We start from the raw sequence: 21,663 nt of genomic DNA on the forward strand, positions 1-21,663 counted from the left end.
TTGAATATAAAATATATAGTAACGATATGGAAATAAACACACTCAAATGGAGATGTGATTTGAGAAGGGTTTCCCTCAACTTCATCAGATTTAGGAGAAAAACGCACATCTCTAAGCAATGACCACCAAGGAAGGCTTTACTAGAGATTCCTTTTCGAAGCATCAGATTGGCCTTTCCACACATGCAGCTCTGACACGTGTTGGTGGAAGAACTTACGGGCAAATCACATCCTTGGAGCAAACCCATCAAGCAATCTACCACGAGTATGATCAAACCAAAAAGCACAGCATTTCAGACTATTATTGCACAGAAATTGAAGCAAAAACTTCAAACCAATGATTCCAGAGCACACACAGAACAGGTCCTCTCTATACTAATGATACGTACATCTTAGAAGCAGCGCTTAAAGTGATGATGCCAAAACATGGAGTATTCCACAATCCAGGTGAGTTTCCATTCTTCACCACCATCATGCTGCCTATGATTTCATTGCCCTGTAGTTAGTTTGTGACTTTGGTGGTACGCAGGCACTTTGTACCTTGATTCTCTGGAATAATACTGACCAATTGCACCGTGCTGAATTTCTGTTAGCCCTGGCTTACAGCACTTCCTACAAGGCAAGTGATCCCTTGTGGCAGTGTGGTAAGCTAGGCTGTGAGGTTGCAGCCAGTCACTTCGCAGCGACTGTGCTTGGGTTAAGATCAAGCACACGGCCAGGAGCACAATTCGGGAGCACCCCACATCCTTTAAGTTCTCATCCTTCTGATTTGATGGTAACTTGCCCATGTGTACGTACCCTCTGCCTGGTAAAATGAGTCAGCATTCCTAAAATATCTGGCAATATAAACAAACAAACCTCTTAAGGTTAATTTTTTCATATAAACTGTGTAAATAGAGAAGCTGTTTAAAGCAAGACAGAGGGCTGCAAATGTTTTTGTTCCTCTGTGGATTTAAATTAAGAAGCATGCTTCCAAAACAAAATAAAGTGAATTCTTTTGACCAAACAGCTGAATAGTACATCAGACCTTCCACTAAAATCACACGAAGCACAGCTGTAGATCTTCAGAAGTCACCTGGTCTTTCCCTCTACTTCAAGGAAGAATTATCACTACCTGTATTACTCCTGACAAATGCTTTTCAGAATTGTTCTTCAAACTCTCCAGTCATGAGATCCAGCAGTAACCCCTGATGCACTTGTATTCTGAAGCGTTCCAGTGTCATCTTAATAAAGTAACACAGTTTAAAAACTGCAACAGCATTAATATGGCAGATGCACATACAGTGTGAAATCTATAGATATGCTCCTATACTTTTAGAGCTCTGGAACTGTAATAAATTTAGTCATACTTCAAATAGCAACAAGTTTACAAAAGCTCCTAAAACGAGGTAAGGGACAACTTGTCCAAGTTATTACAGTATCACAGATTTCCTCCACTAGAAATTTCTGTGCACCTGAGTGGGTATGGCCTGAGCCATTTTCTCTCTCCATACGTTTCTACATGAAGAGGAAAAGGTCACAGCTAGACAGAAGCCTTTTGTGGGCCAAATCCAGACAATGTGTCCCCATGTTGATCACAATTATAGTAAAAAAGGAACAGATCCGAATACAAGTGAAAATACTTCCCTTTAGAGTAAATCTTTCACTATCTTGGAGCTGCAGAGCATAACAACGGTTCTGAGACAGCCACACAGTTTCCTGATGAACAAAGACTGTGACAAGTCCACAAGGGTTGAGCTTTCATCTAGGCAGGATGAAAAGTATTCCAGGAGCAATTTCTGCTGACTAGAATGTGAAGTTGCACTGTTGTTTCCAGTAAAGCAATGGCTGCCTTGTATTGTAAATGTGAAAAATAACCTGAACCGAAAAAAGTCATGCAAAGGCCTCTTCATAAACTAAAGTAACATAGTTAAATCCACCCCTAAAGGCAGGCCTTCCCCCCCTTAAAGAATAAGGAAAATGTCACTTTTTATACCTGCAATATATTATCTTCAGCATTTTTACTGACCATCTGCATCACAAAATTATTTTTATCTCAGGTGTCAAGAAACTAATGCATCATGTTCTAAAAAAAGAAAAAAGAAAAGCAGCCATACAGCATGTAATCAGCCATGGAAATCATTGCTATCTAGTTGATTCTCTCATCTGAAACAACAAAGACTGAAAAAGATATTAAGTTCTGAAACAGAACTTGCACCAAACTTCTCTGAATTCTTATCTTGGCATATCAAGACCCACTGAAGGAATTTTGTCTGTTATGCTTCAACCTGATCCAATCTTTGTCAGGATCTCTTAGCAGGGAGTGAAACACATTAGGGAGCGCACACACGCAATCTGGATCTCAAACTGACAGAACACGCAATAGAAGAAATTGTCTTTCATAGATGGCACTAGAAATAACCACACAGAGCTCTAATACTTAGTAATATCTTTGATTATCTGAGCCCCGTAACACCTGAAGATCAATCAGTTTGAGGACAAAGATGAAATACGATGCACTGCAAGCACATGTGCATCACATCAAGAGCTGGAGTGCCTATTTCTGCACAGTAGCCACCACCACATGAAATGTCACAACGGGTATATGCAGTGCCTAACATTCACTGATTTAATAACGAAGCCAGACCCCTCACAACTGCAGAGTTCTTTGTGTGCTCACACCTACAGAGCTGAATGCATTTAAACACGTTGAATAAAGGTATGGAGAAACCCTGAAGCAACCATGAAACTGGGGCAGGAGCCGTCCTGTCTCACACACCGTACAACTCAAAGGTCAAGACATTAAAGTCCATGAATCGGAGCGTGAGAAGAATGATTAATCTGATAATTGCAGGAAGGTCAGGGAGAACAGACAGAAGACAGCCGGCATCTAAAAAGAACAGCAGTAGGTGAAGAACAGGACCTGTGTTTGTCAAAACTACTCTATGGCTGATGCAAAGTTTTATGACAACCAGCCTTTAAAGGCTACTTAAGTTGTAGATTCTTCAAGGTGTATTTATATGGCAAGTGGATAGCAAAGAAGAAAGCCTTTAAACAAAATACTTGAAAAGGTAGCACAGAATGAAGTATTCTCCTTGCCCTCCCCCAAAGCAGTCAAACTTAAAGCTCAGTGAGCTCTTGCATGATCTGCACAGAAGCATAAGACTTGCAGTGAGAATCCTGTGCAGATGGCATCTTTAAAGAACAAGAGGTACTCCCACTAAACTGACAAAATAAAATTCACACCCGCAGCCATCCTTTCCCCCCAATATCACACCATATGCTGCCAACAAGTTTTTACCCTTCCTCAAAACAGATTTCATAAATTAATAGCTTAAGGAGTAAGATAACTGCCAATGAAGTTTAATGCATCCAAATATATTAATATGCACAAATTATTGTTGATGAACTGGCACAGAGCTATTCCAACGATCCACAACACACAAACCATGCCACATGCTGTTTATGCATATTCCTGGTTTCAGTATATACTGTATCTACCTTCTGTCCACACGACGCCCAACTCTAGAAGCAGAAACGAAAGAGCAGAATGGAAGGTCATAGTAAATATAATCCAAAAGTGATCCACAAAAGAACAAAACTGAGACGGAGATCGCTGGCCTTGTTGAAAATGTCATGCTCTCTAATGACGTGGAGTTAAACAGGTTAAAATACAGTGGCAAATCAAAATTTTTGTTTCTTTACTTTTACTAGTCAGAAAAGCTCCTTCTCATGCTAAGGGTACTAAAGGTACTTCTCTGCCCATGACAAGACAGGCCCATGTTAAGGCTGCAATCAGAGTAGCTATGTGGGTTAATTCTCAACTTCCTTATCTGGCTCTTGATTTAGAGATTATGAAACTATCTTTGCACTGACTACACCACTGAATAGTAAAAATATACCCCCCATACCAAGAAAAGCTTTGTTTTTAAAAGAATCGCTTCTATCTAAGTAAAGATACCTTGTTCAGAGGGCCAGAATCTAAAGTTCTGCCTATACATTACTGCTGGGTTTTTCTTGATAAGAAGCATCCGTTCCTTTTTCTTTTTTTAAACAAAAAAAAGGAAAAAAGTTCAAGGAGATGTTGACGACTAACATTTACTGCGTTTTTCATGTTAAAAGCCTAGTGTTTTGACTGCATATTAAACTTACATAATGATTTAGTGAAGAAAGCCCTGCACAGAAAAAGTTAACTACTTTACCATTACAGAGAGAGATAACAGACAAATAATTGAGTCAGCAAACATATTACATTTGTAAATTAAATCAGCATACAGGAGGGGAATAAGGGACTTTTTAGTGCTGCTACCTGTCTGGATCCAAACGAGGAAGCTGCATCTGAAGAGGTACAGAAAATTTTAGGAGAGTCAAATTGCAACACTGTCTTGTGAAATAAAAGCGATGTGTATGGATGAATAGCAACCATGGATCCACTTTTAAAAATCCAGAGGAAGAACATGAGTCTTGAGTTAGAAGTTTGGAACATGATCCAAGTCCTGGATCAAGAACCTTGTCTTCCAAGGATTTTCATGCTGTGAACACAGAGTGCAGCTTCCTTTGTCTCAGCCCCCCACAGTTACAAAATTAAAATATTTTCTGTGCAAGTAACATGTATGGCAGTTTTCCAAGACGGAATAACAGAAAAATTCAACCTCAATCTCAATCTGCCTATTGCACAAAGTAGTTTTAACTTGGTACTGTCTTCCTGGGTTGAATTGGAGGTAAATATCCAGGAGACTAATATTGCAGCTTTACAAACTTCATTGCTTACGTTATTGCAGGTGCTTATACACTGGTGTCTCTTGCTGATTTTATTTTCCTACTAACAAAACATGCAAAACAAGCTTTATAGGAAAGGAAAAAGTCAAACCATTTACCACTTATTGTTATTTATATATACATTTAAAGAATTCTTTATAACTTGTATGAAAAAACATTACTCTTTAGCCAGCATCAAGTCCACACAAAGGTTCTACTCAGCTTGCTATTCTGTTTTGAAGTAAACTGCTCCCACATAAAGCCACAAAAATTAAAACCTTTAAGAACCCTGAAAGTAAGACTTTCCTCCATAACACATTTAGCACATCACTGCTAAAGCTGGTTTCAATGCCAACCTATCACTAAGCTCAAACTTCAAGGTAACTTCTCCTCAGAACTGTTTTTGACATTTTGTTAATCTTTACTGGAAAGAAAAGGCATAGGTTTTATTTCTGTACACAGATATTCCAAAAATCCAAGTATCTTACTTCCAAGAGTTGCTAAGAATACTCCTGATCTACAAAAGCTAAGTCTGGTGGTTTCTTCAGCAACCTGTACACTACTGGAAAAAGAGATGAACTGAAAAAATACCAACAATGGCCCAAACCAGCCACAATTTCCTTGAATACTAATTCCTTTTCCAGTCCATCCCATTAGTATTGCCCGGTATTCTCTTGGAGAAAAGATGTTGCATGTACTGTTATACTTCACCTTGTTACAGCAGCCTTACCTTGAGAGCAGACCTAAACCTTGAGCAAAAAGCTTGTTGTAAAAGGAATCAGTATCCTTCTTTCTTTAACCTTTACAAGCTGAAAAACGTGCCCCCGCAATTTTTAACTATTCTCCAATGATCAACGAAAAAATGGGTAAAATTTTATATTAGTTATCTCTTAAGAATTGTTTTTCCCTCTGAGGAAAAGCCAAAAATGCAGAGCCATAAACTTTGAGCCCATCCATACAGAGCAGGAACAGTAGACGGCATAAGCCAAAATGGACATTTAAATTTCAGTCTTACACCTGATTGATTTGTAAGAGACAAGGAGGAATTCACATAATTACATACTTACTTTTTTAAAAGAATTAAACTAAGTTTGTAACAGTACAGGCCATGGTAGTGTATCACTGGTGCTAGCTTCTCAAAGAATTTATCTTGTTTTCCTCACACAGGATACTAAAAAGCCTGAAAAGTTTGTTTTATGTCTGAGATGTGCTTCCTGGCTTACTCTAACCTCAAGCCTATTAAGTTGAAAGCCCAAGAGCAGTTAATCTTTGCTGGCTTTGCTGGCAGGTGAATGAAAGGACAGCTCGGATGTGGCTGCTGTCACCAGAAGGAGGTTCAGGCATCCCGTCCTGTGCTGCCTCGCACCAGCTTTGTGTGCTGGAACCTCCGCAAGCTGCTGAGCGCAGGAACACAGGAGAGCACTGCTCTTGCAAAACCCCTGCCAACAAAAAGCACAATGTTTTCTGCCAGGTTAATGAGCTGAACAGACTGAGTAAATGCCCAGGAGAGGGTGGGATCATGTGGCTGGAATTAAGGGGGAGCATACCCGAGGGTGAAATAAAAGAAAAAGACTGTCCCCTGATGGAGGAAAGCTGTCTTCCTCAGCTGTAATATGTCTTCATCCTTATCAGGTATTAGAGGGATGTATACTGCTGGTTCTTTTGCTTAAAGGACAGCATGAACATGGAGGGAACACGACAAGAAATCAAAACATGAACAGGACAACTCATTTGCTGAAAGACATCAGCAAAAGCTGATGCTGAAAGGTTTGGTCCCAAGACCAAACAAGCACTCTCAGAAAGTGCCGTTTGTTAGTAAACCCTTGTGAAGGTGAGATGACTTTTACTTTTCTGTAACAAAAGTTTCTGTAAAAAAAAAAAAAAAAAAGTTGCTCACTCCAAGCAGGTAAACACTGTGAGAAATTCAATGATGTGTGGCCATCCCTAAGCTTACTCAGGAACAATTAAATCATAGACAACTCAGCCTATGACTGCAGTGAAGATAAGCCATACAAAGTCATGTTATAGCAGCAATGTGAATTGCTTTCAGGCACTAGCTTTGGAAAAATAGGTGACATGCACTCAAGTGACAATCAATACACAAAAAGGATACCATTTTTTGTAGTGAGAAAGGTATTTTATCTTGCTAAATAGGTGAACTTTGAAAGTCTGGTAAGACTTTCTGAAAGCATCTCTCTACAACGCCCTGAAAATAAATCACAGCTTATGTTTTAGAATCCTTGAAAAATTTACCATTACCACCTCTATTTCTATTTTTTCTTAAAATTCTCCAGGGGCTTTGAGGGAAAGGGATTACTTATTTTACTATCATGTACATGAATTTCAGATCTCACAGAAATGTAACACAATTGAGACCAATGGTCAGAGTTTCAAAGTAAAGGAGGGATAAAAGGACCCCTCTGATAGCAGAATAATATTTGTTGATTTTATCAAACCTACCTTTTAGTAAACATTTTTCCCACCAGATGGCAGTTCTAATTATGAAGATAGAAAAAAAAATATCAGCCACCAAGGAAACTTTCACTTGAGTAGTCTTAATTAAAGGAGGTTTTCCTTTCCCTCATCACAGTGCAGTTCAAGAAATTCAAGCATCAAAAGAGACTTCGATTCAAGGTGCAATTTGCGTGGTCCTGATTTTAAACCTAAATCCATTACTGCTTACATATCAACAAGTTAGAGTTAGAGCTAAAAATTTGACGCTGTACCGAAACACATTTTTCATTCCACTTTTCTATTTGAGCTAACTTAACTAACATTCAACTAAAAGAAAAAAGCGCGCCAGAAAGCCAGTACATTCACAGAAGAACTCCATGTATCAATGTAGTCTTTTAAAACCTCCACGTTACCGCTACTTAGGGCCATGAACGCATGGCCAACTGTCCACGAACAGCTCACAGAACTCTGAAGGATGAAGAAGAGCTTCTGGAGAACCATAAATATTTTCCAGGCCACTGTTCGCCTTCCCTTGCCACCTTTACAGGAGCTCTGCTGCAATATGTATTCCCCTCGTGCTGCTGCCGCATCACGCTGCTTCGCCTTGCACAGCTGCAGGAAACCACCTGCTACTGCATGGCAGCGATTGTTTCTGCCTCCTCCTCCTCCGCACACCCCCTTCTTTATGAGGAGGATTTGCTCACTCTTCTGTAAAGGCTATCCCCTCTGCCTTTTTGCAACACTGCAAATGGGAATCCCAGGTGGCTCCTGCTAATTATCCATGTGCCTTGGGAGTCTAATTCTTCCTATTGTTGATGTACCAATCTTCAGCCACAAAGTCACTTCATATGCTAATCAGAGACCAGCTGATCCCAAGCTAGTACTACATGTACTCCGGAGAACTCATCTTCTGGGGGTATTAATGATAACAGCAACGCTAGCTTTGGAAAACGGTGCCTGAATGACACCATCTCACTCTCACTTCCAGTCCAACACCATAATAAACTACTTGCTTGTGAACTTGAGCTTGGTCGGTCCCCTCACTTAGTGAGGGCAGCCTCTTCATAGGCTCATAATACCCTTGCCTTAAACAAATGCTGAAACTGCTATCAGCAAAAGAACATTTCAGAAAGTTATCAATGAGCAATTAAAACATGCTTCCTCCTGAGGGCATGACTGCCCTCAGTGTATCTCTGGAGGTTAAGACGGAAGAAGAAAGCAAACACCCATTTTCCCTCTTAAAAAAGCTTTGCCAAGAACATTTTATATGCAAAAGGCAGCTGGTTATGCTTTAACCAACTCTTTTGTGAACGGGACTGATCAACAGATGTGCAATGCTCATAGACGGCTATTAACATAATCTCCATTTTCAGAATCAATAAAACTGGACATTATGCCTGTCCTCTCAACCACTTACCTACCTCAGAAGATACACTCGATTCACTAATATCTGCTATGGAATTGATAAAAACTTGGTGCCAAAAGAACTGAGTATTAGAAAGAGAAAAATGGGAATGTCCAGATAATTGCAGTATTTCAGTCTGCATATGGGCTCTTCACTGATCTGAAACTGCAAACAGACAAGTCAATGTGAGGAAAGTGAAGGGAAAATACTCTGAAGCAGATATATATTTAGCAGCAGGTTAGATGGAGAGAAAAGGCTCAAGGACAATGGCAGGTCTTTTCTTCCTTCAGCTAAGCCTCCAAAGTATTTTTGTGAAAGAAAGCTAGTCTTTTGCTTTTAACTGTAGCCCAAAACTGCATTATGTCTCCTGGGTGCTTTGATTTTTTTTCCCTCTTTCTAAATCTCAGCGCATAGACAGCTCCAGGGCTCAGTAGGAGAAATTATTAAAAGCATGCCTGCAGAAGTAAAGAGATCAGTCATTTCCCTTATCCCCTGTGTTTCATGAGCGCTCCCCCACCCATTCAGTGTTGTATGAGATTTCATGCAACCAGACATGTCCTTTTTAAACAGACTGAAAAATGTAAAGGCGTTTAAGAGTAAGCATAGCATTCCTTCAAACTGGAAAGAAACAACACACAAACGTGCTTCAGTTCCTTAGAAAGGTCACACTCACCTTCAAAATTCTATCAAGCCAACATTTTTTCTTTTTGCCCTGTGCAGTGGTATTAAAGTAATTTTTAACAGTCTTTACAGAATATACTGAAGTTTCATAGAACACAAAATCCTGCTGTGAACACGATATGAGCAATCTCTGCCTACTTATTTTTTCCCAGGCTGCGTGAAGTTGCCAAAGTACAGATGTTTTTCCAAACGTCCTTCCTGTTCCACTACTGCAAATGCATATGTCTTTTCTTTAAAGTTACCGTTCTATCCACATTTTCGACTTACGAACTTACTCTGTGCTTCTCAGTCCATTTTTTTCAAAAACACATGCATATATTGGATTAATTATGACTTACTGTATTAGAAACATGGCAATAGTTTTATCGATTGTGTTTGGTGTATTTTGACAACAGCAAATGTGTAGAAAATATGACATGTTCTGATTAAAAAATAAGCAGCTTAAAAATTAGGAAAAAAACCTTTAGTTTCCTACTTCTAATACCTATAGCTGTATTTCCAACCTTGTACCTTTGCCATTAAAATGTTATCATGCATTGAACGGTATAGAAAAATGCCCAATAACCTAAAACTTGTAAGGAAGGGGATTCTAATCCCCCTAGTCCCACAACCAAAACACAACAGGAAAAAATTGGAAAACGCTGTTCATTTTTGTCACCTTTACCTAAATACTCTCCAGCCGTAAGAAGGTATGCCTGCCTTTCAGAGTTCTTTGCTCCAGACTACTGGACTCTTTAATTTGAAATGCATTTGAAAATTGCCATTTGACACACACTGGAGAACAAACTGCATCATTTCAGAGTCAATACAAAATTGAAGAGACCCTATTTGGAGTTTAAAATATGAAGCAGAAGATATCACTGCTTATTCTGTCTGCAGACTACAGATTTACCAAAACACTTCTATAATTAAGGATACTAGAGGATACTAGGGAAACTAGAGGATTTCCCTTTGTACATCTAACATGGGATCTGATGAAGCCTGGGTTGAGATAACGTCATTAATTTCTGTTAAAGTCTTTAAGTGAATATTGTCCAAAAAATCTGTTACACAGATGAACTATCATCAGTATTTGAAGTGACAGAGCAGACATCCTTCTACAGTGAGAAAAAAGGTATAAAATAACCAATAGAATAACATAATAAGTTTAAGGAAATCCACTATAATAAACTCAGGTACAAAGTATTTGTGGAAGAACAACACAATTTTGAAAATTCAAGTGGCTGAGAATCAGTTTCAGAAAGGATTTCTAGAACTTACCTATGGTGCAATTTGTGGTTATTTTTCTCCGCTTGGGGTTATGTCGTAGCAATTCTAACTCTCGTTTGGTTGGCTCCCATGTTGAATACTTCTCTCCAATGCCTAAGCAGATGAAAAGAAATTTTCAGGAAGTTGTTTAGTAAAAGTATTAAAAACTCTGTTCAAGTTACAACTTTTAACATACTGTCCATTAAGTTAGAATCAATGTAATTGAGACAGAATCTATGTAAGGAGACGGATTTCCAAAAAAATAATCCTCAAAAAGCCTGCAACCAGCCTTCCAACAAACAAAAACTAAAAGAATATCTAGCCCAATTTAATTTTCCATTACTGGATTATAATCCTTCTTTCAGTTAAAAGGAAATGATTTTATGAGAAGGTAAAGGATAACCAAGAAATCTCATCACTGAATTCTGGCTCGTTATTAAATAAATCAAAACTGAGCCAACTTAATGGACAGATACAGTCTTAATCTTTACAGATGAACAGCAGAAATTAGTAATTCAGATATACTGAACAGGTATATTTTCTTACTACCTGTTTCATGACATATTATTACTAAGTATAACTTCTCCTTATGCAGCACTGGATATTAGCAATTTTAGTACTTAAAAGATTCACTTTCAATGACGTATCTAATATTACCTAAAAATACAATTAGTAGGTTTAAAGCAACAACCAACCCAAACTCTCCAAACACTTATCTGCCCTGTCTCATGAGCTGCAGCTATAATCTGTCAGTATTCTGTTTAAACATTAACACTGTTATTTCCAATACACTTCTTTTGTTCAAAGGGAAGTGCAGTAGAAATGAGTCAGTTAAGTAGTGCAGAGAATTTATTTGAAGTAAGCAGAGCTGTGTTCACTGTAAATCTGATACAAGAAAAACAATGCAGACTCATGTGCTGACCAGCTAAGTATTGCTGCAGCGCTTTATGTAGCACAGAAAAATTACTATGCAAGGTCAATTATAGTGAGTCACAAAAGCATCTGGGCATTAAAAATAAAGAATAATAAGATGACAAGCAATCTATTCTAAAACTGAGGATTAAAGTCAATTAAGAGTTATTTTTCACAGAATGTATGGAGCAGAAGCAGTGCTGTGCTACAGAAAATAAATTATAAATCATACATATGAAAAGAAGGAGAGTAGAAAATATAGCTAGAGGCTTACACATTCTGCATAATATACATTAAATTTTAATAGCTCTTTGATCTTCACTTTCAGAAATAGCTATGCTTGTCAGAACCTACCCACCCCAAACTGTTCAATTCATAGTTACTACTGACCCTCCAGGTTCTAGCAATAAAAGGTCTCATTTTTGGATTCCTGAGGACAAGAAAATTCATATTTACATGGATGCACCTCTCTATTTTACTTTATTTGATTCAACAATATATTATGCAAGAAGCATAAGAAAGAATACCAGAATCATACAGTCCCTTTCCTTTATCCAAGGTTCAGCATCAAGCTCCACACCCAGGAAAACAGAAAAGGAACTAATTACTGCGTAACAGACTGATGAGACCAAACAGCCACAGTGCTTTGAATACACTATATAGTATGCATAGGCAAACACTGAATGAAGCAACTTTAGAGACACACATATGGACAGTTAACATATGACAGAACGCTGGCCTCCAATAAGTTTTATATTGGATGTCTTCAGCAACCTTTTCATATTTGTAATATTCCCTTAGGAATTTATAGGAATTGGTCTTTAAAAAAAAGCTCAAAATCATTTTCAACGCCTTGTTAGCACCAGCTCTTGCACTGGTCCACTATAAACTCAAATTCCTGTGTTTGGTTTCACCATACTTTAAAAATATTGCCGAAGTTGGTACAGTCTGATAGCAAGATGAGATCTCAAAATTAAAAAGAAAAAAAAAACCTTCAGATATGTTAAAATCCTGGTTTTAAAAAATTAAAAGCAATTAACACCTGGAAACACATGTGCGCTCAACTTTAGGCATGCAATAGTCCCACACATCAGTAAGACTACTGATATATAAATATATATATCTATATATAATTATACGGCTTAAATGCTTCTAGAAGATGGCAACAAAAGCATTTCATGAGAGCAACTCTTCGAGTAAAGTTAAATATGACAGACTGGATTACTTTGCAGGATTCTGGGTGAATTGAATATAGCTCAGTTAAAATAAATGAAATCAAAACAGAAAAACATGTACAGTTAATGTCACAAACACAGCGCAAAACATACAAAACTTTCTCACAGAACCCTTTCATTAGAAAGAGCACAAGTTAAGCCAGAGACAGAAACTAAAAAAAAAAATCTGTTCCTGCCGTATACTTTAACAAGAACATTGAGACTTTAGACTTCATTACCCTTGAAAACTTGGAAAAAGAAAAAAAAAACACAACAGATCCACTTATCAGGGATGGTTCAATGTTTAAAGTTAAAAAATACATATAGTAGTAAAAAAAGGTTTAATAACACCCACAAACATGCCAAAAAATCCAATATAAATTACCTTAAAGATTTGCAAAACATGCATAGATTACTCTTTATAATTAAGGGAAAGTAGCGTTATTAGAGTGAGTATTCATCATTTTAAAGATGAAAAACCAGAGATTCAAGTTAGGATATGAAATCTCCACCTAAGAATTAATTTTATTAGGTTGAATACACAAATTTTCATTTTTCAGAGAATTTATCAGGGACATATGGATGAATGAAGTAGAAGACAGTTAAGGCTCTAGTTTATAAAAATCACAATTTTGCAACTAAATATTAACACAGATTGCTTACTTAGCAATCCTTTAGCAAACCCCATTTCATCCCCACCAAAAAATCCAGACATTAAATAGAATGAAGGGCCCAGTATATTCTCATCTCTCTCGTTACCGAAGAATATTCAATTAAAAAAAAAAAAAAGGTTGAGTTACAACTTGTTCAGAGTTATATCATATAACCCTGAACTACATTTGGGCCTGTAAACTCATCGTACTATAACATTTAACATTACAAGACTATGAAATGACTCTTATGATATTTGGGGTTTTTCTTAAAGTTTCTTCTCCAGGCATCATGTTGTTATGTGAGCATCTATTAAAAGTATATATTAATACCCTTCAAATACTGTAGGTAGAAGCTTGAAAATATACAACATTTACACTTCAATTTTTAAGGCAATCTCAGTTTTTGCATACTTCAGTTCTTTTAGTTGGTAACAGGATCTAAGATAAATTAACTCTATCATGGAAATATAAAAATGAGACAATATGTACATGTACTAATCTTGTCATTCATTTTGGAGGAGGGAGGGTTCCCTCCCACTTTATAGTTCATGATTTTTCAGACGGAAGGAGATGGATTTTAGCAATGGAGAAAGAAGGGCCTAATTCCCTACTACTTCTCACATACATATTTCTTTTTCATTCCTCAGATAGATTTTGCTAAGAAACACGCACGGTTTCACAATGCAAAGCCATAAAAAAAAGCTTTTTTTGCCACAACTTTAAAGAAAAATGTCTATAGGATGCACTCCAGTAATCTAGAATGTATTTTCGTCTACTCCTCCACCTTGCATCCTCCCTGGTCATTACAGATTTGCTCTCTGGGGACAGAAGATGCAATGTGCATTCATACATAGATGTACGTGTGTGTATATATAAACAAATGCCGTGCCACTCACTAGCCGGTTAACCAGTACAGAGGCCAGTTAACCAGTACAGAGGAGGCTTTCTGCCTGGCAGTTCTTCCCTCAGTGAGTCTTCCCTTGACCACATGCCTTCACGGCCCAAGGGGACAAGACGAACCACCAAGCAGCAGGCGGCAGCTACCTCAGAATACATGCTATAGCAGCCGGGAGTAGGCCGGAGGACAAACTGGCTGCTTCTTGGTCCAGAAGGCACAAGCGTATCATTCATTACGGCTGACATAATTAAGGAAACGCTCTTTGAATTTACACATTCAGAAGTAAGGAAGTGCGAGGCCTTTCTCTTCTGGAGCATCGTGAGCACGTGTTACGCTGTTGTAGTTGACTAATTTGGGACCCAGGACAACAACACATTTTAGAAAGGTTTGAAGGAGCTTTCAGAAGAGGGGCATAGCCTAAATGCAAGGTCCAAAAACCACATCTCTGCTTCATCTTGCTTTGAAAAGTGCTTTATGCTAAAGCATTATCTTCTGTACTTTCTTGAGAACTCACTGGCAACCTCACTGTCCTCCCTTCCTCTGACTGAACTCCTTCAAAACAGTGAATAAACAGAAAGCAGAATGCGATCTGTTGTAGGAACTAAGTAAAAGCAGCTGTACTTCTGATAGGCCATCAGAAAAGCTCTAGTTAATACGATGTTAGCTGCTATTTTTAAAATTGGAAACGAGGTTAAGAATGGTTTGAAGTCATATCAGCCCTGACTAAGGCTGTCACATTGAAACAGGATGCCGTGGATTCACTAAGAGACATTAGTGGACGGAAGTTGTCTGTCTTCAAATACAGACTTTCCCACTTTAAGAAAACATACCCCTAGAGGCCACTGAAAATGGATGATGAGCTACTATCACTGATGCTTAAAAACTACTCGGTTTAAGGTAAATGCTACTTCCTTTCCCTTCCAAAAAAAAAGACAAAAGGTTTGTTTTGGAGTAGTTCTGTCAAGGGAAGGGCATATGAAATTAAGTCTGCTGTAATTATTCACTCATTGGAACTTATCCAAACAAGAGGAAAACAATTTGCATGATAAAACTGGCATTCTTAACTGTGATTCATGTCTAAAATGGCAGGATAATCAGCAAAGGGACGCTTGTTAGTGAAGTGCGTCGCCAGCCCACGCCTCTTACCTGTCATTGTACACTGGTAGTGAGAAACCACTGTTGGGGTGAAGGCTAAAAAAGAAAAAATTAGGGAAAGCAAACTGAATAATAAAACAAATGTGTGTACATATATTTGTGTGTAAATATTTCTACATAGATACTGTGCGTGTAACGTGAAAGCACAGGTGTGAAAGTAAGCTGGCACGTTCTATTAAAAAACAAAAACAAAAATCACACACAAAGGTGGCATTTCATGTGAGGGGAACAGACTTCTTGCCTATAACACCTACACATTAGCCTAAAGGAGCAGATCGTCACATTTTCTACCTAGTACAGATCTGACTGATATTATGCACGTTTTGCAGGATTAATGTTAGATCTTTTATATATATTTTTTGCAATTAAAGCTAATATATTTTTACAATACCTACAATTAGGTGCGGCGCACATGTTAAAAACTAACAGTCTAACTCCTGGAAAGCACTAAACATCTCTCTCCCATGGCCTGCACAGCTACTTCTAAAGAGCTCTTTTCTTCCCCTTACTGTTTTTTGCCATTGACAAATGGGAGGGACAGGTATGATTAAAAACAAACAAGAAATTCAGGCAGGAAAACCAAACCTTGTAATTTCCAAGCTTTTCGTTGTTCTTCTTTGGCAATTTGTTCCATGTCTTTGTCGTATATGTAATCTTGACACATAAAGCAGTATATACCCCCATACAACAGGTCTATGGCTGCAAAACAGAAGGGAAGTTGGGGAAGAGGAAAAAGACATGAGTTCATAAACTAGAAGACATTTTACAAGCACGCTTCCACGTTAGGCACTCTTTCTTCTATGCAGTCCACAACAAAATATCTATATGTTATAATCTTAAAAAAAAAAAAAAAAAGAAAAAAAGAAAAAACAATTTTTTCCAGTGATTGTATGACTTATTCAATTGCTTCTGGCACAGCAAGACAACAAAGCACTCACTGCCTCAAAATTGTTGGAAATTTTTACCTTTCAGACAAAGATGTAAGTAACCAAAAGTCATAATTTCAGTCACTGACTGCTCTACATGCAAAACTACTACTGTACTGTAGTCCTAAGATTTGATATACAAGTTTGAATTGTTTTTTCTATGACTTATATATTCAAAGCCATTAAAATGATTAGAAAGCACCTACTTAAAAACCAACTGAGAACTCAAACAGAACAGAAAACTTAAAAGATACTTGTCCAGGGACACAGTTTTCCACAGTAGTTTATTCCACAGGTTAGGTATCTCACAATTTGCTTTGTTTAAAATGTTATTTTTAAATGGACATATGAATGTTAACAACATTTTTCTTTTACAACCCTAAAGAAAATAAAGCCAATAAACAAAATAAATCAGCTAACTGGGATATGACCTTTTGCTTGTAGATAGACCGAGGGAGGAATAAAGTGCAAATTAATCATAGCAAACCGCTGTTTTTCAGCACATTGAAACATACAAAAGCCAAAAAGAAAAACAGAAAATAAAATAGTAACAATAAAATACAATCTGCGTCTAGCAAACAGCTGAGTAGTACATCACCATCTTCCCTTTGGAGTATATCCCTCATTTATTTTATTTCTAAATTCCTTTTATTTCTGGATACATAATACTATGAAAATAATGTCACTACAGTGGAAACTAGTTTTAAACAAAGGAAACGATTACCACATTAGGTGGCCTGCAAGAAACGGCACCGAATTACTCTGAAGTCGTAAATAAGCATAACCACATGCCACACGGCAGGAATTCCACCGTCCGTGCTACCAGGCAGCAAAGGTAAATCTTCCACGCTGACGGTGCCACGACCAGCTCCAGCCACACCATGCCCAAGTCAAACTGCAATCTGCAGCAACTGTGAGCAGCAAAAAAACCACCAGCTTCAGTGGAGGTGGAATTAGAAGTTGCAACGGTATCAGACATGGGCTCTGATTAGTGCTCCACCTCTAACTTCAGTAATAAAATTAAGATTGGGAAGGTTTCTAACCATATCTCATTCATTCTTCATGGCCTCTACCCCTATCGTTTAGTCCTTTGTGTCCTTTTTTCCTCCTCTTTCAAGATCTCTTTTTCAATCATTACGTCAATTTGTTACTTCTGCTAAGTAGTAAAGAGATCGGTAACTTTGAAGAAGTTTGCGTATCGTCTACTAGCTGTCATCTTGCTTCTGTGTCTCATTATCTTATTCTTTTGCTTTGTGTGTTTGAACCACAATCGTTTTGTGGAAAAGGATAACGATGGCTTGCATTACCTTGTGTAATGTCTGGGCCGCCAGGGTTTTCACCCTGCTATCTGGAAGACGTAAAGTCCTTTAACATGTTAACACAGAAAGGGAGGAGGACCTTAATTGCAATGGAGACCAGTAACGAAACACTATGCCATGTTAGAAAAAAAATCACAATTAAGCTACCCAGTTTCAGAGCTATTTAATATTTACCCCATTATCTAATGCACCACCAGTTACGCACAATTATAAAAAAAATTGAAAAATTCAAGTATCGGTTTTGAAAAATAAAATCTAATGTTGCCCTCCGTATTTTGTACTTTTAAAAGACCCCAAAACAGCCCAGTCAAATAAAAAAGGCTAGAATATTAGATTCTAGCAGAGTATTAGATAAATGGGGCACTTTGTGTGCACTAATATGTTCACTCTACCATCAAAACGGGTAGCCGTATGTTGTGCTTCCTTGCTTTTCCAAGCTTTCTAGATTTACACGTGTGAGTGATGAATGTCAAGACCAAAACCAACAAGAGATCACCTTACATAAGCCACTTATTCAGAGCAGAATGAATTTCTGGTGTAAAGAATCAGAAAGTTTAACAGAAACACTGGCTTAGTAAAAGCCGTAATTGTCCACTGCCTGATTAAGGACTCTTGAGAAAACGTCCTCTGGTTCAGCATACTTATGTGAACAATACAGTTGTATATATGCCAACACTTTTAATGTCATTAAAAAGACTGCAATAGGTTTTGGACAAATTACCTCAAGCACCAATAAAAAGGAGGTTACACAGGCCTGATTGTAACACAGAGGAAGGGCAGGAATTTCTAATGAAAGACAAAAGACAGCTGCTCAGTTTCAGGATCCTAGAAAAAGAGAGCCCACTGGTAAGGTCTGTAAGTTTCAAACTAGTGTAATTTGAATTTTTAAACTAAATTGCTCTGAGGCTCTAGCCCAAATTGAAACACCAACCGGAAAATTCAGTAAAAAACACTATAACAGTTAAGTATGCAAATGCACGTTACAAATTTCATATTCACATTAGCATTTGGGATCACAAAACTAACAAAAACGGGCCTCAATTTCGTAAGAAGTTTGGGATCTACTGACCTAGAAACAATGCCTAGACGTTTCAGATTAAACTACTGCCAACTTTGCCACGATGTCCCACATTCCTCACTATGAATGTCCCTTTTACTAGACTCCTCTAGGATGGCTGCTGCTCCTACCTTCCAGGTATCTGCTTTTCTATACGCTACTACTCCCCCCTCTGAAAACAAGCAAGAAACAATTCAAGAGTTTGAAGATACTTTTTTTTATTTAACTTTTTTTCCTCCAAAAATCAAAGCAAACATTTAATTAGCTCTTATCAGTGTATTTTAATCCAGTTTTTATCTTAATACACATACAAAATTGATTACGCTGCAAAACTAAAATATGCATTCAGTAGAAGTATAGGGTTTTTTCTTTTATAGGGAAGAACCAGAAGCTTAAAAGAATTGTCATGTCATCTTATTAAATTTTATTATTCTGCATTGTTGACCCAGGAATACAAAATACTTACTTGGGGGTTCAGAGGCAAAGTAATTCAATAATGAAAAGGCCTCTTGCAATGTAACATTTTTCTTTGCCTTTTATACCTTCTATACTGGCAACAGGCTACCATTATTCTAAGTCACTTCTCCTCATATCCCTTCATATATAAACATCTAAACAGATGCAACAAAAGCAGAGAAAAAGTCAAAAGTTTTTTATTTAAAAATAAAGCCATCAGCCAGAAGAAACACAGGCATCACAGAAAACCATGGAAGAATGAAAGCAACTTTATCAACTGCTGCAAGTGACAATAAATTTCAAAAGACAACAATTCAGAGGTGAAAGTATAAATTTAGGTAGCAAAAGGTCTTCAACCCCTCCCCGTCTGGAAGCCATGTGAAGTGTTTTGTTTCAGCTTGAGTGCTTTACTTTGCCATATATATCCACTGACGTCCTTGTGAAAATGTTGAGACTAGATAGTGGGAACAAGATAACGGTATGTAAAAAAGCAGGTAACCATGCCACACCTAGAGCACGAGCGCGTGCAAATCTTACCCAAGCAAGAAACGTGTATGTTTAGTTTTTGAAAGACCCAGGTGAACAGAACTAATGCTGCTCAGCTAAATATGGGATGCTTCACTATAATGTATGATAATCTTTCATTAGGTGACTTATTTGTGATTCACATTTTGGTACCTTCCTTGGAAAGCTCATAGCATTGAAGGATAACAAAACAGACAGCAACACAGAATTCAGGTCTGTGAATTACTATACTAAATTCACACCTTTATTTTAGGATAATACCTATAATAAAATCAATTCTGATATGAATTTTTGTGACTCAGTCTTGGCATGTTACCAACCTGAAATCAACACACATGCATGTTCTTTGCAAATCACCTACATTCCATTCAACTCCAACATATAAACTAAACTGCTAGTTTTTAAGACAGTATTCTAAGCCAATATTCTAGGCTAATTCATACTCATTTCATTTCACACCTTAACTGTTAATCGTTAAACCATTTTCAGATATTAGTCTCAAGTTCACGGTAAGTTTCTGATTGCCTTCTTCCTGTTTTCCTGGTACCTGGAAACTTCACCACAGATAAGATTCTTAACTGATAAGATATTAAGATTTACAGGCAAGACAAAACCTCACTGATCTCAATTAAAAGATACATACATACACACACCAAAACACCCTAGCAGACACATCTGAAGCATTCATTGACTTGTATACTTGATCTTTTACAAGGAAAAAGTGAGCAGACATATTACAGGCTAGTTACTTACTCTTTTCCCTCATCTTTCGTGTTTGTCACAGCGATCGCAGCCTTATTAACTCTCCAAGTTACACAACAGGTATACACACAAATGCGTGTGCACAGAGATTCCCTGGTAACCCTTATGGAATCTAGATACCAAAAATGTTTTCATCTGTTAGTTTAGAGGAATCGTGGTCTGTCACAATATTTATGTGAATTTATTAAGAACAGAATATTAACTCCAGCTCCTTAACCTCATTCAGGAAATACATGTATCGTATACACGCACACTACCTACATGTGTGTGGATGCACACAGTATACAACAGAGCCTATACCTAAAGCTGCCCATCAGTTCCTATTGTACAAGATGCTTTGCCTTTTCCAGTCTTTTCCCTGCCCTTCTGTGACCTTACAAACTTCAACCGTTCCCTTGTTTGCAGCAAACCTTTGAAAATTTAAAAGGATGAAAAAGCCTTATGGCTGAAGCACCTTTTCTCGATCCCACAAAATTTTACTCAGCTTTAAAAGGGAGAAACTGTTAAACGCTGCAGATTTAATCTTCCTTTGAAATCTGGGGGCAGAATCCCGATGTCAGTGACCAGGTTTTGTGCTGCTCCATATGACACGATGCAAACTGCTTATACTCATCTGCATATTCTCATCTGATCAGTGCAGACTTACCTCAAAGCACCATCTTCAATAAATGCAGCAGGAAGGTCCAGAACTGCACAGAAGTTAGTAGCTGGGGCTGAGGCAAGCAGATGTATGCAGAGCTGACAATATGCAGGCAAGTATTCAGGTGGTAGCTTTCTGAGGGCTAAGAATAGTCCAGGAGCACAGAGAGCTCTTCAGGAGTCATTTCTGATACCAAGAAGAGCTTCTGTGAGAAGGCTTACAAGAGCTCACAGCTACCTGCACAGTTACCAGAGCAACTCCTAGCAGAAGACAAACTGCAATAAACAACTGCCTGCCAGCTTCTTACTACTTCAGTCTGGTTTATAAAATTTATGCCACGGTAGAAGCAAATGAGAATTTGCTTTGTGTTTTTTTTTTTTTTTTTAAATGCAATACTTTGCATGATGCATCCTAGAACAGATTTTTTAACGGCTATGAGAAACAATGGAGGTTCACATTCATACACCCTATACCTGACCAACGTATCCAAAATGCTTTCCTCCTCCTCTGCTTCCCATCACCAATCCTCTGCTTTACATCACAAGAATATTATTATGTTGAGATACAAAGAGTTCATGCTTCCTATTATGAAGTTTCATATCATTTTTATTCCTGTAGGCAA

General features: G+C 37.8%; 1 protein-coding gene across 6 annotated transcripts in view; it reads right to left on the reverse strand.

Moving 5' to 3' along the window:
* Positions 1-21,663, reverse strand: part of USP22 (ubiquitin specific peptidase 22) — a 100,028-nt gene that overhangs the window by 34,167 nt on the left and 44,198 nt on the right. For 3 of the 6 annotated variants that reach the window (XM_083799752.1, XM_083799753.1, XM_083799751.1), the window contains 3 exons: positions 15,942-16,055; positions 15,348-15,392; positions 10,537-10,638 (listed from right to left, as the gene is read on the reverse strand). In XM_083799752.1, the coding sequence (XP_083655878.1) occupies positions 10,537-10,638; positions 15,348-15,392; positions 15,942-16,055 (261 nt within the window). Of the gene's footprint in view, positions 1-10,536; positions 10,639-15,347; positions 15,393-15,941; positions 16,056-21,047; positions 21,322-21,663 lie in introns of those variants that run through there. The other 3 variants (XM_083799754.1, XM_083799755.1, XM_083799750.1) reach the window with 3 other exon arrangements.

The sequence above is a fragment of the Anser anser genome (assembly GCF_964211835.1).
Source record: "Anser anser genome assembly, chromosome: 15".
Lineage (NCBI taxonomy): Eukaryota > Metazoa > Chordata > Aves > Anseriformes > Anatidae > Anser > Anser anser.